At 36.8% G+C, this 22835-nt stretch overlaps 1 protein-coding gene across 1 annotated transcript in view; it reads right to left on the bottom strand.

The window, feature by feature from the left end:
* The window catches only part of ncoa3 (nuclear receptor coactivator 3), a 52217-nt gene that overhangs the window by 3076 nt on the left and 26306 nt on the right, over positions 1-22835 (bottom strand). The window contains exons 2-22 of the mRNA XM_073825785.1: positions 17733-17837; positions 17472-17632; positions 15460-15560; positions 15158-15332; positions 14649-14834; positions 14434-14520; positions 12782-12925; positions 12385-12532; positions 11790-12295; positions 9418-10421; positions 7901-8027; positions 7165-7323; positions 6572-6790; positions 6360-6474; positions 5102-5273; positions 4590-4961; positions 2826-2927; positions 2676-2741; positions 2356-2536; positions 2049-2229; positions 738-921 (exon numbers count right to left, since the gene is read on the bottom strand). Coding sequence (XP_073681886.1) covers positions 738-921; positions 2049-2229; positions 2356-2536; positions 2676-2741; positions 2826-2927; positions 4590-4961; positions 5102-5273; positions 6360-6474; positions 6572-6790; positions 7165-7323; positions 7901-8027; positions 9418-10421; positions 11790-12295; positions 12385-12532; positions 12782-12925; positions 14434-14520; positions 14649-14834; positions 15158-15332; positions 15460-15560; positions 17472-17632; positions 17733-17818 — 4476 coding nt within the window. The 5' untranslated portion in view covers positions 17819-17837. The remainder of the gene's footprint in view (positions 1-737; positions 922-2048; positions 2230-2355; positions 2537-2675; positions 2742-2825; positions 2928-4589; positions 4962-5101; positions 5274-6359; positions 6475-6571; positions 6791-7164; positions 7324-7900; positions 8028-9417; positions 10422-11789; positions 12296-12384; positions 12533-12781; positions 12926-14433; positions 14521-14648; positions 14835-15157; positions 15333-15459; positions 15561-17471; positions 17633-17732; positions 17838-22835) is intronic.

Below are 22835 nucleotides of genomic sequence, written 5' to 3' on the forward strand. Positions count from 1 at the left end.
GCAATGTCTGTGGACTGTCTGCCTTGAGATGTTCCACCAGCAGAGTCCAGATTCATCAGGATGGCCTTGGTGGTGATCCTTGAATTCTTTTTTACCTCTCTCACTATCCTCCTGGCCAGCACAGGTGTCACTTTTGGCTTCCGACCACGTCCTCTGAGATTTTTCATAGTGCGGAACGTCTTGTATTTTTGAATAATACTTTGCACTGTAGCCACTGGAACTTCAGAACATTTAGATATGGTCTTATAGCTCTTTCCTGACTTGTGAGCAGCCACAATGCGCAGCCGCAGGTCCTCAGTGAGCTCCTTTGTCTTAGCCATGACTGTCCACAAACCAACAGCAGAGAGCTTCTGTTTTTCACCTGTTGAGTTGATTAAAACAGCTGTTCCCAATGAATCAGGGTAATTAGGATGCTTTAGAACAGCTTGGACTATTTGGAATGGAATAGAACTTTGGATTTGCCCATAGACTGTGACAGTCTGCAAAGGGTATGAATAATTTTGGACATGCCACTTTTTGTTCAAATATAAATAAAAGCTAAGAAATATTTTTTTTCCACAGTGATGCCTCTTGTACATCGTCTTGGTATCTTTTGGGAGAAGCCTGTGTCATTTCCAGTCAAAAAAAACTTGCAGGTTGAATAAAACTAACGTTAAGTCAGAATTTTCAGGCTTGACTGTATATACTGGATGGTTTTAGGGCGAGTAAATGTTCAGCAATTTTAATTTGATCTGTACCTGATCAGGTCCCATTGGCATGCGTCCCATGCCCATGGCGTTCATGCCCATCTGGCCCTGCATTGGGGCCATCTGCCCTGCACCGTTGCCATTTACACCCCCTTGCATGGAACCATTCATCATCATTCCTCCGTACTGTCCTGGCGCCCCCTGCTGGGAATATTGCTGCTGCTGAGAGTATGAACTAGGAAACGGATAAAACAGCAGAATGAGTTAGTGACTGTTATTAAAAAACATGAATTAATGTTTAATATTGTGACTGACAAGTTCAATTAATTCACTATTTGTCTAAAAAATTTTGTGTTTATTTAGCACAGTGTTCCACACCAATCTCATTTTAGAATAATTTAGGTTCACTACTAAAATATTAGTATTTACTGATTTTATTTTTTTACTTTTATTCTTTATTGTAATTTTTTAAAAGTTATGTTGTTGTCTTTTTTATTAGTTTTTTATATTTTTATTTCAGTAATAGTTACCAATGTAAACACTGCTTTATACACTACAATATATATACTGCCATTCAAAAGTTTGGAATCAGTAAGATTTTTAATGTTTTTTTAAAGAAGTCTTTTCTGCTCATCAAGGCTGCAATCATTTAATTAAAAATACAGAAAAAAAAACTGTAATTTAGTGAGATATGATTGCAATTTAAAATAGTGGTTTTCTATGTTAATATAATTTAAAATAGAATTGATTGCTGTGATGCAAAGCTGAATTTTCAGCATCATTACTCCAGTCTTCAGTGTCACATGATCCTTAAGAAATCATTCTAATATGCAGATTTATTATCATGTTGGAAACAGTTGTGCTGCTTAATATTTGTTTGGGAACCTGTGATACCTTTTTCAGGATTCTTCGATGAATAAATGTTAAAAACAACAGCATTTATTTAAAATAGAAATCTTTTGTAACAACATACACTTTCATTTAAAGTTTGCGGTCAGTACATTTTTTTCTTTTCTACTTAAAGAAATTAGCACTTTTATTCAGCAAGGATGTGTTAAATTGATAAAAAAAAAATAATAGTGATAGTATTTTGAATAACTTTTTATTCATCTAAGAATCAAAGAATAAAGTATTACAGGTTCCAAAAAAATATTAAGCAGCACAACCGTTTCCAATATTGATAAATCAGCATATTAGAATGATTTCTGAAGGATCATGTGACACTGAAGACTGGAGTAATGATGCTGAAAATTCAGCTTTGCATCACAGAAATAAATTATATTTTAAAGTATATTAAAACTGATTTTTTTTGTTCTTTAACTATTATTAGTACTATTATTAGTATTCACTGACATTACTTACTTATTCATGGGCATGGGCCCCTGTCCCCAGCCTTTCATCTCTGCAGACTGGTACATTGGATTGCTCTGAGGGTGCTGTTGCATCATGGGATTCTGAGGGCCACCCATTCGACCAGACATCATAGTATTAGGAGGACTGCTGCCTGTTCCCACAAATGAAGGATCCCCCTGCTGGCCCATACCTGGAATCACAACACAGAGACATTTACAAGTAAGCAACAAGACAGTCGATTGAATATAGGAATCAAAAAATCCAAGCAAATCGAAATTCTGTTATTCAACTTGTCTCATTATGATATCTAGCCTACCATAACTGCCACCATAGTTAAAGGGCTGCTGGCCAGGCTGGTTCATTGGCGGTCCTCCCATAGGGGTGTCCATTCCTGCGGGAGCTGTGACATTCGGAGGGGGACTGAAACCTCCAGCTGCAACCTGCTGCTGTTGCTGCTGCTGTTGCATCAGCATCATCTGCATCCTCTGTCTTCTCATCTGGAGAAAAGGAGAAAGCAATGGTTAACGTCTGGAAGGGTTGAAACTATTTTAGATAGAACACTGGTTATGATTTGCTGCATCAGTCTTATACTTCAATGGAGGTTAAGTATCATATACACAATTTCACACAACAAACCTCTGTTTGAAGAGTTATCATTTCTCTGCTGCGCTGGGCCATCATCTGAGCATTCAGAAAACCAGGCTGAAAGATAAAGGAAGGATGATATTAAATAGAGACAACGAACATGTATAAGGCTTCAGATACCATCAAAAGATGAAAAGGTACCTGGCCGCCCATGCCTGGCTGCATGCTAGGTCTCATGCCAGGGTTTCCCGCAGGGTTGGTATCTGGCCTCATCCCCATGCCCTGTCTGCTCTGGTTCAAAAACTGCAACAAAGGAATATTCAAATGTTTTGATAAATGCTTGAGTAATCATTCATTAGAGAAGGGTTGCAATGCACTTTACAATAAGGGGTCATTTTTTAACATTAAATAATGTATTAGCTAACATGAACAAACAATGAAAATATATTTATTATGGCATTTATTAATCTGTTACCGTTAGTTAATAAAAATGCAGTTCATTGTTAGTTCAAGGTGCATTAACTAATGTTAAACATTAGTAAAATGTTGAAAGTAATATTAACATAGTGTAGAATTATTGTTCAATCTTAATGTTAACTAAATGAGTTAACTAATGTTAACTTACTGTTAAGTGTTACAGATTAATCAGTATAATAAAATGATCATGTAAATGTCATTACTTGTGCTGGATATAGGATTGCAAGTTTCATTTAGAACCTAAAATGCATGTTTAAAAAATATGATTTAACTTTAATTTAAACTAATTTTTGTTTGAATTTAAACCACTGAAATTGTAGAGCTAAATTTGTAAAGAAATATATTACTGAACAAATATTAACACTTTTGTTATTTAAAATTAAGAAGAATTTTTGGGAACTAATATTTATTACTCAATAGTTATTACCAAATGTTTAAAGCTACAATATTTTCACTATATATACACACACATTTACAATAATCACTGTTTGAAAAATGATGTTTAAATGGAGTCCTCAAAAATGCAACCTATTTCCATTTTTTGCTTCCATACATAGTCAAACCAAAAATTATTCAGACACCAGATATAATGTTTGAATTTTTTTTACTTGTGGGTGCAGGAAACTATAGTTCATTTATGCAAATGAAGATAGCAAAATAAAGTAAACTGACATATTAAACCCCAAAATTCTTCATAGAGTGGACTACTTCATTTACTTAAATAGTGGACTTTACTAATTTAATCTGACACTTGACCTGACCATGTTTTATACATACCTTTTTATCAGAGTTATGACATTATCAAGATGAATTTGTTCTGACTCTTTTCTATCACTGACGTTCAAACAGTGATATTGTGAGAAATTTGGAAGGTGTCTCAATACATTTTAGTTTGACTGTAATTCATTTGTGATTATCAAGATCAGTTTAACTCTGAGTTCTTGTCATGTTTTATTACCATTTTCTAAACTATGGCGAATAAACTGTGATAATGTGAGACATGCTGAAGGTGTCTGAATAAATTTTGGTTTGACTGTAGTTAAGCTACATAAAAATGCTCACATTAGAAAAAAAAATGTATGCAAGTAAATGTCATTTTTTAACTACATTAAAGTGGCACCCCAAGCTCCATCAGAAATCGCATTCAGTTAAAATAAAACGTGCTAAAATATAACGTTCTATATAGTATGAATATTGGTAGTATAAATGGCTACAGTTGAATCACTGCTGTCACATGGACTATTTTAAGAATGTCCTTACTACTTTTCTGGGCCTTGAACATGTCAGTTGCGTAGCTGTCTATGAAGGGTCAGAAAGACTCTGATTTCATCAAAAATAGCGTTCTGAAGTTAAATTAATGACAGAATTTTCATTTTTCGGCAAACTCTTTAATATTACATTAATTGATTACACTTCCTCATTGATCACTCATACTTGTGTCTTTTGCAGAAATTGTAAGTTGAGTGTTATTGCAGCATAGCTGCTCACCTGCTGTCCCTGCAGTCTCTGCTGGAGCTGATATCTGGTTGGATTCCCCATCCGAGGCCTTGTCATATTAGCACGAGGATGCATAGCGCCCATACCGCCCATTCCGGGAAAACCACCCTGCTGGTTCATCTGACTAATCATGGGGTTATAAGCTGCTGCAGTCTGCCCTGGCATGGGACCAGGACCAGGACCAGGTCCAGGTCCAGGACCAGGGTTGGGACCACGGCCATATCCGCCCTGCATCCCCATGGTAGGGGGCCCCGGGTAGCCCTGCCCATACATGCCCTTGGGGTCCATACCCATAGACGAGTCAGGTCCAGGACAAGGACCAGAGAAATGGTCTGTCGGAGGGGGCTGGTCTGAACTGTGACCCTAAAGAGAGAAAATAGCAAGATGGTGGTTTTCAGTGAATGTGACTGGACAGCAGCTCTAACATATTTAACGCCACAGTATTGAGGATTGTGATTTAGAAACTGAACGCATCGGTTACATGAAGCAGATCAGCTGGGTACCTGGTTGATGAGCTCTGGTATGCCAAGGGCACGGTCGATCTCCTCCAGAGCGATGACGTCAGTGTTGTTGAGTAGAGAGTCCAGCTGGTCCAGCAGAGCTCGCTCATCACTCTGACCCTCAGTGGTAGACGGAGGGACCAGAAGTTCATCCAGAGAGTTATTAAACGGCAGCCTGATACATAAAAAGCAGATGAAGAGGACGTTATTGACTTTCGTGTGTAAAAACCATCTAAATGTCTTTAAAACAAGATGAATGTATTTCATCTTAATCTTAACATGCACATAAAAGAATATACAATTGAAGTCAATAGTTTACATACACCTTGCATGATCTGCAAAATGTTAATTATTTTAGCGAAATAAGAGGGATCATACAAAATGCATGCAATTTTTTTTATTTAGTACTGACCTGAATAAGATATTTCACATAAAAGACGTTTACATGTAGTCCACAAGAGAATAGTTGAATTTATAAAAACGACTCTGTTCAAAAGTTTACATACACTTGATTCTTAATATTGTGTTGTTACCTGAATGATCCACAGCTGTGTTTTTTTTGTTTAGTGATAGTTGTTCATAAGTCCCTTGTTTGTCCTGAACAGTTAAACTGCCTGCTGTTCTTCAGAAAAATCCTTCAGGTCCCACAAATTCTTTGGTTTTTCAGTATTTTGTGTATTTGAACCCTTTCCAACAATGACTGTATGATTTTGGGATTTATCTTTTCACACTGAGGACAACTGAGCAACTCATATGCAACTATTACAGAAGGTTCAAATGTTCACTGATGCTTCAGAAAACTTTTTGAATTTGAAGATTAGGTCAATTAATTACTAAATAAAAAAAAATTATATTTAGGCAAAATAATAAAAAAAAAAAAACTTTATTCCAATCAGTTCAAAAGTTTTCTCCCCCGGCTTTTTATGCATGTTGTTTTCCTCTGAAGCATCAGTGAGCGTTTGTACCTTCTGTAATACTTTTCTGAAGAACAGCGGACAGTTTAAATGTTCAGGACAAACAAGGGACTCAAAAAAAACAAACTCTACTATTATAACTATTATTTTCTCTTGTGGACTATATGTAAACATCTTTTATGTGAAATATCTTATTTAGGTCAGTACTAAATAAAAAAAATAACATGCATTTTGTATGATCCCTTTTATTTTGGTAGGTAATTAACATTTTGCAGATTCTGCAAGGTGTATGCAAACTTTTGGCAACTGTATATTTTACTGTCTAGTACTTTTTTCATTTATGTTACCTGCTTGCAGTTGGTGCTCCCCCCATTTCCATCCCACCGTCTGGCCATGAAGGGGACTGTGGTGGAGGTGCCTGCCCACCGAACGAATTCATACCCATTCCTACCTCATAAGGCCCTGCAAAAACAATATCACATAGTTTGGAAGATTTAATTTGATGTGCTACCAGTTATAAGAGCTTCACTGCGAGTTATTTTGAATTAATACAACCTACCCATTTCCATCAGCTGCTGCTGCAACATGGATCTGGTTGCAGGAACGCTGTTCGATCGGTTAACCATGGGACCTCCCATCATGCTCTTAGGATTGTGGTCCATGCCTGCACGACCCATACCTGGGTGTCCGACAGGACTGCCAGAGCCAGACATTCCCCAATCTCCAGCACCTGCCATGGGGGGCCGATTGGGCATTCCCATTGGCCTGTTTGGACCTCCTGGGAAAAGCAAGTTGATAATGTTGATAATGATAATTCAGCTAAAGAATGAATTTATGTTGAGTTTTAGCACTAGTTTCACAGACAAGGCTTAGGCCTAGTCCCAGACTAAAATGCATGTCTGAGCTGTTTTAACTTAAAGAAACTTACACTGGCTGATCTTAAAATATGTCACAGTTATACTGTTTTGTCTCAGGATGCAAACAAGTAATGTTATTTTCTAAGGTTTATAAAAGACACTTAAATGTTCTAATTGAACTATGCCCTAATCCTGGCTTAACCTAACCCCTGTCTGTGAAACCAGGCAATAGAGTTACATATAAAAGATTAATGTTAATGGTTAATGTCAAAAGTTAAAAATATAAGAGACCCACCCATGCCCATCGGGTTGTCAGGATGCTCCTGTTTGACTAAAGAAGAAGGAGCGCTCCTTCTTCCCGTCATGCCTGGCCCGCTCAGGGGTTTACCATCGACAGACACGGCCCTCTGGAAGGGCACACGTTGACCAGAGCCCATACCAACACCCTCCCGGTCTGGAACACACAATAATGCATACAATTTGCATTAAGGTAAAAAAAAAAGACAGATTTTTTTGGTTATCCACATGGTCATCAGTCGTTACCTTATATAGAAAATATATGTGACTCTGGACCACAAAACCAGTCTTAAGTAGCACAGGTATATTTGTAGCAATAGCCAACAATACATTGTATGGGTCAAAATTATAAATTTTTCTTTTATGCCAAAAATCATTAGGATATTAAGTAAAGATCATGTTCCATGAAGATATTTGGTAAATTTCCTACCGTAAAAAATATCAAAACTTAATTTTTGATTAGTAATATGCATTGCTAAGAACTCATTTGGACTACTTTGAAGATGATTTTCTCAATATTTAGATTTTTTTGCACCCTCAGATTCCAGATTTTCAAATACCATCCTAACAAGCCATGCATTAATGGAAAGTTTATTTATTCAGATGATGTATAAATCTCAATTTAAAAAAAACCTTATGACTGGTTTTGTCCAGTACATTTTCTAATAATCTTTACATGATGTTATCTAGTCACATTTTTTGGACTTTGAGACCCTCCAGGTGTTGTGACTTACCATGTGCGGTGCTGTTAGGTCCATTGCCCTGCTTATTGCCCCCATCCGTCCCACCAGTTCCAGAATCAGCAAACATTCCAGAACCAGAATTCCTCAGCCCTCCGAGAATACTCTCTAAGTTATCCAGCTGGAAAAACAAAACAAAGGATTGAAGTTAGAATAATAAATAAATAATTCTGATAATAATGTATATATGTTTTTCAAATATAATTAATTATAATATTATATTGAAAAGTAATTGACCAAAAATACAATGTAAACATATATTACAAAAAAATATTTATTACAATTTAATATGACCATTTTCCATTTTATTATGCTTCAAAATATAATTTTCAGCATCATTACTCCAGTCTTCAGAGTAACATGATCCTTCAGAAACCATTTTAATATGCTGGTTTGGTTTTGATTTGTTATTATCAGTTCTGAAAACAGGTGTGCTGCTTAATATTATATGTGAAATATAATACAATATGTGGGAAACCACGCTATTTTTATTTGAAATAGAAATCTTTACAGTCACTTTTGTTTAATTTAAAGGATTAGTTCACTTCCAGAATAAAAATTAATAATTTATTCCCCCCCATGTAACCAAAGATGTTCTTTCTTTCTTCAGCCGAAAAGAAATTGTTTTTGAGGAAAACATTCCAGGATTTTTCTCCATATAGTGGACTTCAATAGGGATCAACAGGTTGAAGATCCAAATTTCAGTTTCAATGCAGCTTCAAAAGGCTCTACACGAACCCAGCCAAGGAATAAGGGTCTTACCTAGCAAAACGAAGTGCCATTACCTAAAAAAAGATATACTTTTTAACCACAAATGCTCATCTTGCACTAGCTCCACTTCACTCTTTGCGGAATCACGTTGGAAAGTTTATGTGAGGGTAGTTCTTTATGTGTTTGTACTTTGTACTTGTACTTTGATCCAAAAAGATAAGGTAGGGCCAAAAAACTTAGCCTCATTTTCTCTCCCAGCTTTAAAATCGTCCAACATTGTTGTTTTATCTTTTTTGTAAAGCATGTTTGACTTTTTGAACATGTTTGTAAACACTGGGTTGGCACTTCCTCCTACGTCACACGTGACCTTTTCAACATGACCATGTGATGTCTGAAGTCCATGTAGTGCAAGACGAGCATTTGTGGTAAAAATTTGCATATACATCTTTATTTTTCAGAAAATGAGAAGCTGCATTGAAGCTGCAATTTAGACCCTTGATCTGTTGGCGTCCACTGAAGTTCACTATATGGAGAAAAATCCTGGAATATTATCCTTAAAAACCTTAATTTCTTTTCAACTGAATAAAGACAGACAAGAACATCTTGGATGACATGCGGGTGAGTAAACTATCAGGAAATATTTATTCTGGATAATGCATTTTTTTATTTTGTTCAAAACATATTTACCAGTATATTTATTATTAAATTAATCCCCAAATATAGAACTAATGTGGTCTTGAAAAGTATAGAAGAATGAACCCAACATGAAAAGTACTTAATTATAAATTAACCGTAAATACCTCATCGGATGGTTCGATCTTGACTTTGCCCTCATGGTTGTTAGAATTGGAGGTTGTGACCCCTGACCCCTGCCCTCCAGTGGCCCCTCTCCCTTCCAGCTCCTCCAGCTTTGGCTTGACCTCTACATTGGGTTCTTTGGAGTCATCCTTATTGAGGAGGTAGTGAAGAAGGGCTTGTGGCTTTTTTCCTTCTTTCGGACTGTGCTGCTCCTGCTTGAGATCAAGATTCCTCCCCTCAGCGCCTGGGAGCTCTGCACCAAGAGAGGCCTTACCAGTAGCCTCAGCTGTGATGCGAGCCACCTCGTCGGGTGTGTTACCATTTTGAAGAAGCTTGTGGAGTATCTTGTGTTTCTCCTGTAAGGTGTGAGAGCTGTGATGGCCACTGGGACAAGCCGTGGACGACACTCCTCCCGAGCCTTGCTGATTGACGTTATTCCCCGATGATGAACCAGATGAGGAGGACACTCCCGTCGATGACGGACTCATCATGCCACTTCCCGCCTCTTTTGAGTCGGGACCCATTGGAGTGGAGGCACGACCTGGGACAGGTCCACCAGTGCCAATCCCAATCTCTTCAGTTGGAGATGTGAGCAACTGAAGTAACTTCTTGTGGCCCTTTCCGTCAGGGACTCTTCGGTTGACTTCTGCACCAGTGGAACCGTCCTTGCTGGACTGACTGTCCGGTTTATCTGTGGTCTCCGATGACGAAGCCTGTTGCTGATCTAACCCTGTGCTGTGAGCACTCGATGGGCTCTTGGAATCACCAGCACCGGGTTTGTTGTTGCCTGTCTGGCCTTGCTGACTGGACTGGGTCGAGTTGATGCTTGGAGAGCTGTCAGATTTGTGGGCAGGTGAGTTGAGTGCTGAAGGTAGAGAAGAGCCAACACCTTCGCTGATGGCCTGGAGAGCATTCAAAGAACTGTTGGAGAAGGTGTTCCCAACTGATGGACCAGAAGATCCACCACTGCCGCCCATACCTACAGGACCCATGGGAGAGTGCATGCCTGTGAAACCAAAAAAAGCAAAATCTTGAGAAAATCATTGTCAAATTTAGCACTAATAAACACAAAACAACTAGTATATTCCATTAGGCCAGTAGACTCTGAAAACATATTTAAAATAGCTGCAAGCAGCGATTACTGGAGTTCAAGTGCTTTAAGGCATTTAAGCACATATGGAAAAAGACATTACGTAGCAAGCCTTGTTTTGCAAATACAGGTAATTTACCATAGGAATATTATGTTTTGTAACCTTTATGATCATTATAGCACCAGCTGTTATAGCGCCAACTGTGGTCTGATCTCCTTAAAACTTTGCATCTTGTTTAGAATCACCTGTCGCATGGGCTCACCAGCTTTTTGTTTTAAGTTTTCCTTTAGGCTTTATAAGATTTTGGATAAATTCAGACAGGGTCATTTACTAAATGTTTTAAATTTTTTTTGGATAATTATTGACCTAGAGAGTCATGACCTTTTTTCTAGTTTTTTTCTAGATTGAGTAACTAGTTTTTTTTTTGTTTTTTTTTTACATTTTCTTAATCAATTAACAAACAATCTGATTGACAGCAGTGGTTCTAGAGGCAAAGCTTTTTTGAGATACGTAAATGTCCTTATAGACACTTGTGGCACTTCGGACCAAGACCGTGTGCAGCTATTTTCATGCTGATAGGACAAATGTTTGCGTAAGTATAGCCATTTTTATGTTTTTAAGATGCCAAGCTCGCGACTTTTATCCTGAAACCTCATATTGAGCTCTTACATAAGTGTTCCGAGTTTGCCGAAGATATCTCATTCTGTTCAGGAGTTATAGGCATTTTACTAAAAGTTTTGGCATCCCTTTGCGACGGTGAGTCGAAAATTCTACTTTTTTTTTTTTTTATAATTGTTCATATTCGCTTTGCAGAGAATCTTTCTGCACTGGTTTGGTTCCGATCAGGTGAAAAACCTAGGACTAGTCAGCAAAAGTAGGTTTTGCCAAAAATCCAAAAAATACCAGAAAATTCACGTTTTCTGTTCATGCGTTTTGTCCAGTGTGAGCCAAGGATTCCGACGACATAACTTTTCGTACTTTTGATAACTGTAGCGCCCCCATCAGGCTGATTGGGGCGAGCCTTGGTGACGTTGTCGGTACTGTGAGTACTACCATCCTTCCAAGTTTCAAGTCTCTATGACTTACGGTTTGGTCTGCACGATCAGTTTTACGTGGAGACCTATGATTTGTGACCATTCTAACAAATTCAATAGGGTTTTAGCTGTACGTGTTTGAACTCCTAAAAAAATGAATATCCAAGGTGCTTGAGATGTGTAGAACTGTAGATTCTGCAGGCCTAATATTCCATCAATCTAATCTAAACTGCAAAACAGGACACTTACCTCCAGGCGAAAAGGGACTTGCACCCATTTTAGGACTCCCTCTTATCCGTGGCGACCCCATGAGATTCTGTTGAGCAGGATTCATACCAGGACTTCCTTGGGAGGGACTTGTCATGCCCATTCCATAGCCACTGCCATGAAATTGTCCCTGCTGGTGCTGATTCATGCCAGGATGGCCCATCTGATTCATAGAGTTCATCTGATTCATGGAGTTCATCTGATTCATTTGATTCATACTGCTCATTTGATTCATGCAATTCATCTGATTCATATTCATTTGATTCATTGAATTCATCTGGTTCATTTGATTCATCTGATGCATCGGGTTCATCTGATTCATCCTGTTCCCTGGGCCGTACATAGCTCCCCCTCTGGGTCCCATGTGACCTTGCTCATTCATGCCATAGCCTCTTGTATTACCCATGCCCATTTGGGCATTCGGATTGGCATTGCCCATAACTGATCGCATTACACCACCCTGATTGGGTCTGTATCCGTTTTGCTCCCTGTGTGAAGAGACTGAAATGTAAGAAAATGCGAAGAGAACAGAGGTATTTTCATGTAAACCACAGTGTATAACTAGAGGGGAACAAACCTCTGCAGAAGATGAGTAGAGAGAAAAGTGAGCGGGTCATTGGAGACAGGGTTTCGGCAGAGCTCACTGCGCGTTTGTGCCGTTACTGGAGTGCCGTCTGACAAAGAAAACCGATAGGGTGGAGTCTCTGCTCTACCATGAACATATGCTGAAATGAAGCAGAATACAAACAACATTAATAAAACATGTATTCAATCTGTCAAACCCATTTTACACCGCATGCAAAAGCAGCACTTGAGCAGCATGTTTTCATTTCTGCCATATTAACTTGTTTCAGAATTCACACTTCCATTTTGTCTTTCAGTGTAATTTGTCTAAGTACATGGAGCAATTTACATATTTAAATGAATAAAGATTCAATCTGAGAAAAGATCCTTGCAGGTGTATAACCACATACCTTCATGAAAGTGTCTCTTGTAGGACCAGGGCTGACCCTCACTGCGATGCAGGAACATCTGCATACACCTGCGTACTAAATCCTCCCAGCCAGGACGCATGGTGGTGTGCAACAAACTCTGCTGCTCGATCTCGATCAGTTTACCTGTGGTCAAACGAACACGCTCAGTTGTGGTACTACACCTGACTATGTAAGTTTCACTTCATCGTTTTTGTCTTCTGTTCAAGTTTTCCTTTGAAGTTTTTCAATATGTACTGTGAATAAAATTGCAATATGCTGTAGAAAGTTCTAAAATGTAATGCGTTTTATCGGACTTCCACAATATCTGATGAATTTCATATAATGTGGTATATATACACTGTTGTTCAAAAGTTTGGGGTCAGTAAGATTAAGTCTTTTTTTTTTAAGAAATTTTTATGCTCATCAAGATTGCATTTATTTAAACAAAAAACAGAAATTGTAATATTGTGAAATATTATTTCAGTGTAAAATTTTCAGCATCATTACTCCAGCCTTCAGTGTCACATTATCCTTCAGAAATCATTTTAATATTCTGATTTATTGTTATTAATGTTGCATTTACTTGATCAAAAATACAGAAAAACTAACATTTTTAAATTATGTTACAGTTTAAAATAATGTTTTTCTATTTTAATATATTTTAAAATATTATTTATTTATACCTGTGATGCGAAGCTAAATTTTCAGCATCATTACTCCAGTCTTCAGTGTCAAATAATCCTTCAGAAAACATTCTAATATGCTGATTTATTATTATTAATGTTGCATTTACTTGATCAAAAATACAGAAAAACTAACATTTTTAAATTATGTTACAGTTTAAAATAATGTTTTTCTATTTTAATATATTTTAAAATATTATTTATTTATACCTGTGATGCAAAGCTAAATTTTCAGCATCCTTACTCCAGTCTTCAGTGTCAAATAATCCTTCAGAAAACATTCTAATATGCTAATTTATTACTTTCATTATCAATGATGAAAACAGTTGTGCTGCTTAATATTTTGTTGGAAACTAAAACGTAAAAAAAAAAGTAAAAAAAAAAAAAAAGAGAGAATTATTTTGTAACAATATAGACTATCATTTAAAAGTTTGCGGTCAGTAATGTTTTATTCTTTTTTTTGTGAAAGAAATGTTAAATTGATAAAAAGTGATAGCAAAGACTTAGTCTGATAGAAAAGACGTCTATTTTGAATAAATGTTGTTCTTTTTTACTTTTTATTCATCAAAGAATCCTGAAAAAAAAAGAATCACAGATTCCAAAAAAATATTAAGCAGCACAACTGTTTTCAACATTGATAGTAAGAGTAATAAATCAGCATATTAGCATGTTTTCTGAAGGATTATTTGACACTGAAGACTGGAGTAATAATGCTAAAAATTCAGCTTTGCTAAAATAGAAAAACATTATTTTAAACTGTAATATAATTCAAAAATATTCGTTTTTCTGTATTTTTGATCAAGTAAATGCAGAGAATTCTTTAAAAAAAATTAAAAAAAATCTTACTGATCCCAAACCTTTACAATATTTAGAATTTGAGTCATTTTAATTAATATTGTAGACAAAATCAAATAATGTTTTATTAGTAGTTTTAACATTGACCTAAAATGGCACTGTAATAAATGTTACCTGATAGTTCATGTCTAGTGCTGAATCGTTCGGTCCTCTCCACTGCAGTCACTCTCCGTGCTACACAAATCATACAAGACTGCAGATCTGATGGATAGAAAGAAGAAAACACTTTTAATACTTAAACAGCACTTTAATTAATAAAGCAGCGCTAATATATAGACCTCACTCTGTATACCAGTATTGAAATGCTAAATTATAAATGTACTACTGACCTTCTCCTTCCTCCATCATTGCTTTAGGCTGTGTGAGAGCAAAACACTGCATGGTCTCGTAGCGAGGCCCACCAGTGCCTTCTTCACCTCCAGGACCGCCATGGCCGAACTTGACCAGCATACGACAGTTAAATGTGTGACTCTTCTGACGAGAGGCATCACCGCCCCATGACACACTGTTGGGACCTTATAATACATACATACAAAAATGTGATGAATGATGCTCACGTGACACTTACTGTCATGATTTCATGACTTATATCTATATGCTTATTTTTGCAAAAAAGTTAAAGGGATAGTTCACCCAAAAATGTAAATTCTGTCATTAATTACTCACCCTCATGTTGTTTCAAACCTGAAAGACCTTTGTTCATCTTTTGAACACTTAAGATATTTTTGATCAAATCTGAGAGCTTTCTGACCCTCCATAGACAGCAAGAGTCTTTTTTGTGTGAACTATCCCTTTAAAGAGCAACTTTCACTTAAAAGATATACATTGACATAAATACCATTGTTTTTGGGCAGGTTTTTATGCAGTTCTTCTCGGTCTTCCTCATGCAGTATGTTGTAGATGCTGGTGTTGATCAGCTCTTCCTGTTTATACTGCAGGTACTGAGTCACATTATCGGACACAAACACAATGCTGCCTTCACGGCTCACCACAAACAAAAACCCATCCAGAGCCTGACAGAGAAAGAGAGAGATTCAGAATTATTATTATAAAACACTTTAAATTATAACTGGCAAGAAGCATGAGAAATGAGCAAATGAGCTTTTGGCGACTGTTGACCCTTTAGGTCTCTAATCTCACCTGCAGCAACAGAGGGCCCAGATGGTCTTTGTCGATGACCCCTTGACCAGTTGAGGACACGTCCGCCTTCTGGACATCATCATCGCCACATGAGCTTTTACCTGTGAGTCGTGTGAATAGAGACCACATATTAGAAACATTTTAGAAAAATAAACTTGCATGGACTTGAATGAATTAGTGTCATTGTAAACCTGCAATATTTGAGAAATCACAGATTTGGATTTTTGCAATGGCCTTTATTCGGACATCCTCCTGTCGCAAGGTTTCAGTCACCTTAGAGCAGCCTAATAACTTGGCATCTCTAAGTGTTCTCTAATATTGATCAGAGTTCTTTTTCAAATATCTCTTTTAGGTGTTTTATACTGTGCTTCAGAATACAAATAATTGATGAAATATCAATCTCTTGTGTTAGGATAACTTGAAATAGGACTAAGCAGTGACTTTAACTTTTAGGAAATTATAGGTTGTTCTCTAATTTTAATCTCCACTGTATTTGTCTCAACACTTGGTGAAAGAACATATATTATAGAGTATAATAGCAAGGGAACAGCAGAAAAATGTGTTTATTTTGATCTGTAGATTTGTAGGTTTCATTCCCGTGAGACACTATTAACCAATGGAATGTCAAATAAGGAAGAATAAACACCAACGCCTATTCATCGTTTCACTGTGTGAACTCCGGGTTATAGTCCAAATGAAAAAAGACATGTATAGGCCTGTCTCACGCAACAAACTTGTGCAGACTGCAGTTCTGAATGCGATATATAATTATGAGAAAAATGAACACAGGACTAGAATTGTAGAAAATACACCTCAAAATCTAAAATTATGATAATTAAGTTAACAATTTTACATCTTTCTATAAGATTTTTTTAATGTCAAAAACTATATATGACCCTGGACCAAGAAAACAGTCTTAAGTAGTACGGGTATATTTGTAGCAATAGCCAACAATACACTGTATAGGTCAAAATTATAGATTTTTCTTATATGCCAAAAATCATTAGAATATTAAGATGACATTCCATGAAGACATTTTGTAAATTTCCTACCGTAAATATATCAAAACCTAATTTTTGATTAGTAACATGCATTGCTAAGAATTTCATTTGGACAACTTTCTCAATATTTCGGGTTTTTTTTGTACCCTCAGGTTCAAGATTTTCAAATAATTGGTTCTTGGCCGAATATTGTCCTACATCATACATCAATGGAAAGCTTATTCATTCAGCTTATTTATATTTTCAAATGTCAATTTCCAAAAATTGACCCTTATGACTGGTTTTGTGGTCCAGGGTCACATATTAGACAAAACCAGCAAAGGTGTTACATAGGGCTGGGCGATTTGGCCTAAAATCAAAATCTCGATTAATTGAACATTTTAACCCGATTACGATTAATGAACGATTATTTTATTCATTTATAAAATTATATTAAAATTTTTTTTTTTTTTGCCCTCATAGTTCACTGACAAGTTTTGTACAGTAAATATGCTCACATATTACAAGTGAGAGATTTTTGAATGAAGGGTGCACACACTAACTACTATCTATGATTATTTATTGAACATCAGTGTTGAACAACTGAAATTAAAGCACACATTGCTTAAAACGAAAAGTCACATTTTTCTTAAATTAGTGAAAATAAATAACTTGCAATTAAATTATTTATAAAATAATAATACATATTAAAAGTAGAAAATAAGCAGTATCTCTTCTAAATAAAATTACTCTTACGTGACTAATTGAAATAATTGACCAGGAAAAATTTGATCGATTATAGGTTCTGAATGTCGATTTCGATTACTTTTCGATTAATCGCCCAGCCCTAGTGTTACACAGTTACAAACATTCACTCTAGCAGGAGGTCAGACTGCAGTGACAGTATTCCACCTGCCACCAGGTGGCGGCGTTTTATAAAACCGAGGAAATTCACCCACTTCCCTGCACTGTGGGTTTAGTAAATATTTTCACAGACTGATATGTAAAAGAGCCATTCGAGCAGATGTGTACCTTGCTCTTTGATCTGTCGTATCTGGCGCACTGTCTCTTTAAGGATGGCACATTTGTCTGGTTTGACATTGAAGCTGTCGATGTCACTGAGGTTGGCCGAAATCAGCTCAGCCAGCTCCTCGATATACTTGCTCTCTTGCTCCCTCCTGCGCTTATCACATCTGTAGATAAAAACAATACACACATATGCAGTTTTAAAGAAGAAAAAACATTTAAAGACTTGAAATACTGCAAGTCTTCAGTGCACTTCAAATATCTCACCCTTGTCCTGGTGCGTCACATGTAGAGAGTTTGCGCTTTCGGTCCGAGCACAGCGGCTCAAGTGAGTTCTCACCCACTCCACTCATGTTTAAAACATATCAGCACCTGAAAAACACGCCAAAGTTTAGACTAGGGGGCAGAAAACACACATCCAAAGGCGTATTATGATCTCAAAGAGAAAGGAAAACAAAACAAGCACTTCTATTTCACCACAAGTGCACTACAAACAAATAATGAGCTGACTTTGGCACTATGCACTTGAAGGCTTCATCTCTTTTCAAATGGTTTTTAGTAAAAAAAACTGCAAGTGTGTCTATGTGTCTACGGCTTATTTTTAAGTGTTCCCACATACAGCTGAATGCGCGGAATGTTCCAGGCCTCAGCAGCGGTGCTGCGTGTGTGTGTTTGTGTGTTTGTGTGACAGTGTGTCTGAGAAGAGACACTGATTATGATGGAGTGAAACGGGGCCCCAGGGGAAATGGATCAACCCTCAGTGTGTGTTTTTGTGTGTGTGTGTGTGTGTGTGTGTGTGTGTGTGTGTTTCTGTAGCAGGGACTGGGTCAATTATCTCAATCCATGAAGCCGTACACTGCACGACATAAATGAAATGTATAAATGATCTAATTAAAAAGCAGACTAATGAATCTGTATTACTCTAATACAGAATTAAAGACAAAGCGGTCACAAAACACTCCCTACAAAATGTATGTCAGAAACATTATGTCCGTCCTCCACACGTCTCTTTATGACACACAATCACACCATTTCTTCCTACTTTTACCGTCATTGCTCCACCCACTTCACCAACGACAGCACTTCCTCCTCTTTGGTGATACTTCTCACTTTTCTGCCTTTCTGAGATCATGTCCTGGTTTTTTTTTTTTTTTTTGTTATTAGAACTGCCCTTTCCGATACGTACATCGAGTGACCCAAAATAATAATCACACTTAAGCCACACTTAAAATGTATGAATGTCATTGCATTAGATACAAAATATCAAACCAAGTGGCATTTACTTGAAAGGTAAGGTATGATATTTGTGCCAGTGATAGAGTAAAATATTGTTTTAAAATTGCTTTTGAACAGTCCCATATTGACTCGAATATCATACAGGCTGATTCCGGAAATGAATGACTCTTTTGAGTCAGTTCTTTTAGTGAATTAAAAAACAGCCTGACCAGTATAGCTCAATTCCTGAAACAAGTGACCCAATTCTTTTACTGAATATTTCAAAATATGTTACTGGTCCAATGAATTAGAATCGAATCGAATGTAATGAGAATCATGCACTACCAGGCAAACTCTTCTGCTCACCAAACCTGCATCTATTTGATCCAAACATAGTAAAAATAGTAATAGTAAAATTTTGAAATATTTTTCTATTTGAATATATTTTAAAATGTAATTTATTCCTGTGATTTCAAAGCATCATTACTCAAGTCACATGACTTCAGAAATCATCCGAATATTCTGATTTGCTGCTCAAAAAACATTATTATTATTATGTTGAAAACGGCTGGTTTCTTTGATGAATAGAAAGTTCAGAAGAACAGCATTTATCTAAAATAGAAATCTTTTGTAGCATTATTAATGTCTTTATCATAATTTAACAATTTAAAGCACCCTTGCTCAATAAAAGTTTTAATTTCTATAATTTAGTTTCTAAAAAACAATAAATAACTATAAATAATAAAAAACAAATTATACTGAATCCAAGCTTTTGAATGGCATAGTGTATGTTACAAAAGCTTTTTATTTCAGACAAATGTTGATCTTTGGATCTTTCTATTCCTCAAAGAATACTGGAAAAAAGTAACTGTTCAACTGTTTTAAATATTGATAAAAATACTAATAAAAAAATGTTTCTTAAACAGCAAATCAGCATATTAGAATGATTTCTGAAGGATCATGTGATACTGACGACTGCACTAATGATGCTGAAAATGTAGCTTTTTAAAATATATTCAAATAGAAAACTTATTTTAAACAGTACTTTTGCTGTACTTTGTATCAAATAAATGCAGGCTTGGTGAGCAGAAGAGACTTTAAAAAAACATTACAAATCTTGCTGTTCAAAAACTTTTGACTGGTAATGTATGTCATCAGAAGCTTGTAAACTGGAAATAAATTGGCATTAGAATGGCACTAACTGCAAAAACAATGACTGTTCGACAAGTTCAACTTTGGTTGAGTGTAGATTTCAGCATTTTGAATGTATTTTTGTTGTTACAAAACACAAAGTTTCTAAAGAATGGCCGCACCTTATTGTGAAATACATCTATATTTAAAGCATTAAACTACACCTGTGGTTATCCTGTTAGAGCATCAGTGTGAACTTGAGGGCAAATTTCTTCATACATTCACTAGAATTCACCTTAAGGTCAGTTGGTTAAGTTGGTTCACCAAAAAATATTCTGAAATGTCATGATAAGTTCAGTTTGAATTTGGCCTAATATTTCATCATCCAATCGAAGGCACTGAACGTAATAGCCCTGATAGCACACGTACATCTCGGAGACGTCTATTTGATGTCTGCATTTACATCTGCAAGATGTAGTTTGTTCATCTGCAATACGTCTATTGGACGTTTCCAATCAGATGTCAAATAGACGTCAATTAGATGTCTTTAGGATGTTTATGAATTAGAATGTATGGGAAACTGACATCTTACAGACATCTGCCAGACATTTGTACACAGCAGATGCTTTTCAGATCAAGAGATCTTTAACAGACATCTTTCAGACGTGCATGTGCTATCTGGGAGACTTTGAAGTGTGTCTTCAGCGATCAGTATAAAATCACACATGGCTGTCCTACTGTTCAAAAACTTTTGACTGGTAGTGTATGTCATCAGAAGCTTGTGGAATGGAAATAATTTGGCATTAGAATGGCACTAATTGCAAAAACAATGACTGTTTGCCAAGTTCAACTTTGGTTGAGTGCAGATTTCAGCGTTTTGAATGTATTTTATTTGTGATGCATTTACAAAACACACCCTAGAAAAGTTTCTGATGAATGGCCACACATTTATGTGAAATACATCTATATTTAAAGCGTTAAACTACACCTGTGGTTATCCTGTTAGAGCATCAGTGTGAACTCGAGGGGAAATTTCCTCATACATTCACTAGAATTCGCCTTAAGGTCAGTTGGTTAAGTAATCACCAAAAATTATTTCGAAATTTCATGTTAAGTTCTGTTTGAATTTGGCTGAATATTTTATCATCCAATAGAAGGCATTGAACGTGAACATGTTTTAAGTGTGGCTTCAGCGTTCAGTATAAAAGCACACATGGCTGTCTTTCCGTCTCCATTCCTTTCATTCTCTCCGGCTTCTGCTGCTGTTATCAGTCTCTGTCACTCTGGTCATAGACCCTGTGCTGTATGCGTGCATGTGTGCGAGTGTGTTTGTTTAGAGCCCTGACCTTGCCCCGCGCCTGACCCCTCCCAGAGTTCAGCGGAAATCTCAGAGCACAGACCATTGGCTTGCAGTCTTTTCCCCTTCCCTCGCTGAACCCGTACATGCAAACAGCCTTTTCCTCTCGCTTAAAGGGAAACTTCAGCCAAAAATGAAAATTCTGTCATTTACTGTATTCTTTATATTTGAAACAAATGTTTGTTTTAAAAGGTGACACATCTTGAAAATGTGAATTTATGTTTAAGTGCTATAATCGGATCCCCTGTGCATCTACCAACCCCAAAAACGTAAAAAAGGACAACCCAGTAACTTTGTTTTGGTAAGCCTTTTTCTTTCTTCTTTTTCTCCTCCCGTGACGTGATAAGAGGATCTTATTATAATATTACTGCCCCTTAATCTGCACGTTTACACCGACGGCGTCATTATTTTGTTTTCACAAGCAACAACGGTGTACCAATACTAACGCCATGGTGAAAGTTCGAGGAGTTCAAGTGGATTTATTAATTTATTTACTGTATATTACACTTTTGCCACACATATCTAATATAAACACGCAATTTTTTCCCAGCTGTTTACCTTTACAGACATAACTGACTGTTTTGGCAACTTGTGTGTTTTTAACACAAACTTGTGTGTATTTGACAGTTTAACCGCAATAAGACATGAAAGAGAACTTAGTTTAGTACTCACATGCCACGCACGAAAACGGCGTGTTTCTAATTCCATTCAAAATAGGCATTTTAAAAATGTAATAAATGATCTGTGGGGTACTTTGAGCTAAAACTTTAAAGACACATTCTGGGGACACCTGAGACTTATATTACATCTTGTAAAAAGGAACATAGCAGGTCTCCTTTAAAAAAAAAAAAAAAAACTTTTTGCACCATTTGTTTTAAATATTTACTTTTAGCATTCTCTTATCATTTGTGTCCAACCATTTCAAAATTTCCATGTTTCAAAGTTCATAAAGACATCCAAGTGGCAACCTTCCACTCTCTCTATTGAAACCAACACGGAAGTGACTTAAACTGCAATTCATCGACTGGCCGCTAGAGACTGGCTGCAAAAGGGAGTTAGTCCCATTGACTCCCCATGTTAAAATGCCCATCTTTTCAGCGGAAAAAAGTATGTTTACAGCCTGGTTCAAAAAATGGTTTTGGTCTAAATAGCTAGTTTTGCCCTTCATGTCAACTGTGAGGGGGTGAATTTTTTTATAACTCATCCGTTTAAGTTATATTAAGCCTTAAAGTTCAGCATAATTAAGGGCGTGGACACTTGAGTGACAGGGGGATCGCTGCTGCTGTCACCACTGTCGCGCTAGGCGGGCGTGGTTTCAGCAACCAGCTCCACCCATGTCCCGCCTTTTTGCCCATTTTTGATTACCCGGGAGTGACGCGCAGTGATGCGATTCCAAGATGGCGACGGACGAATCCCACCCACTATAGGCTTCGAAAATGGCGCTTCAGAATCCTACGGGTGACGTCACGGATACTACGTCCATATTTTTTTACAGTCTATGAAGACATCATAAAAGTAATCCGTCTGAATTGAGCTGTTTAATCTAAGTCTGCACAATTGATACAATTGCTTTATATGACACTTAGGACACTGATCAACACACATAGTGCATCAAATAAAGTAAAGAGAAGTAGAGATCGACCGATATGGGGTTTTCTATAACCGAT

This window comes from Garra rufa, chromosome 20 (assembly GCF_049309525.1).
Source record: "Garra rufa chromosome 20, GarRuf1.0, whole genome shotgun sequence".
Classification (NCBI taxonomy): domain Eukaryota; kingdom Metazoa; phylum Chordata; class Actinopteri; order Cypriniformes; family Cyprinidae; genus Garra; species Garra rufa.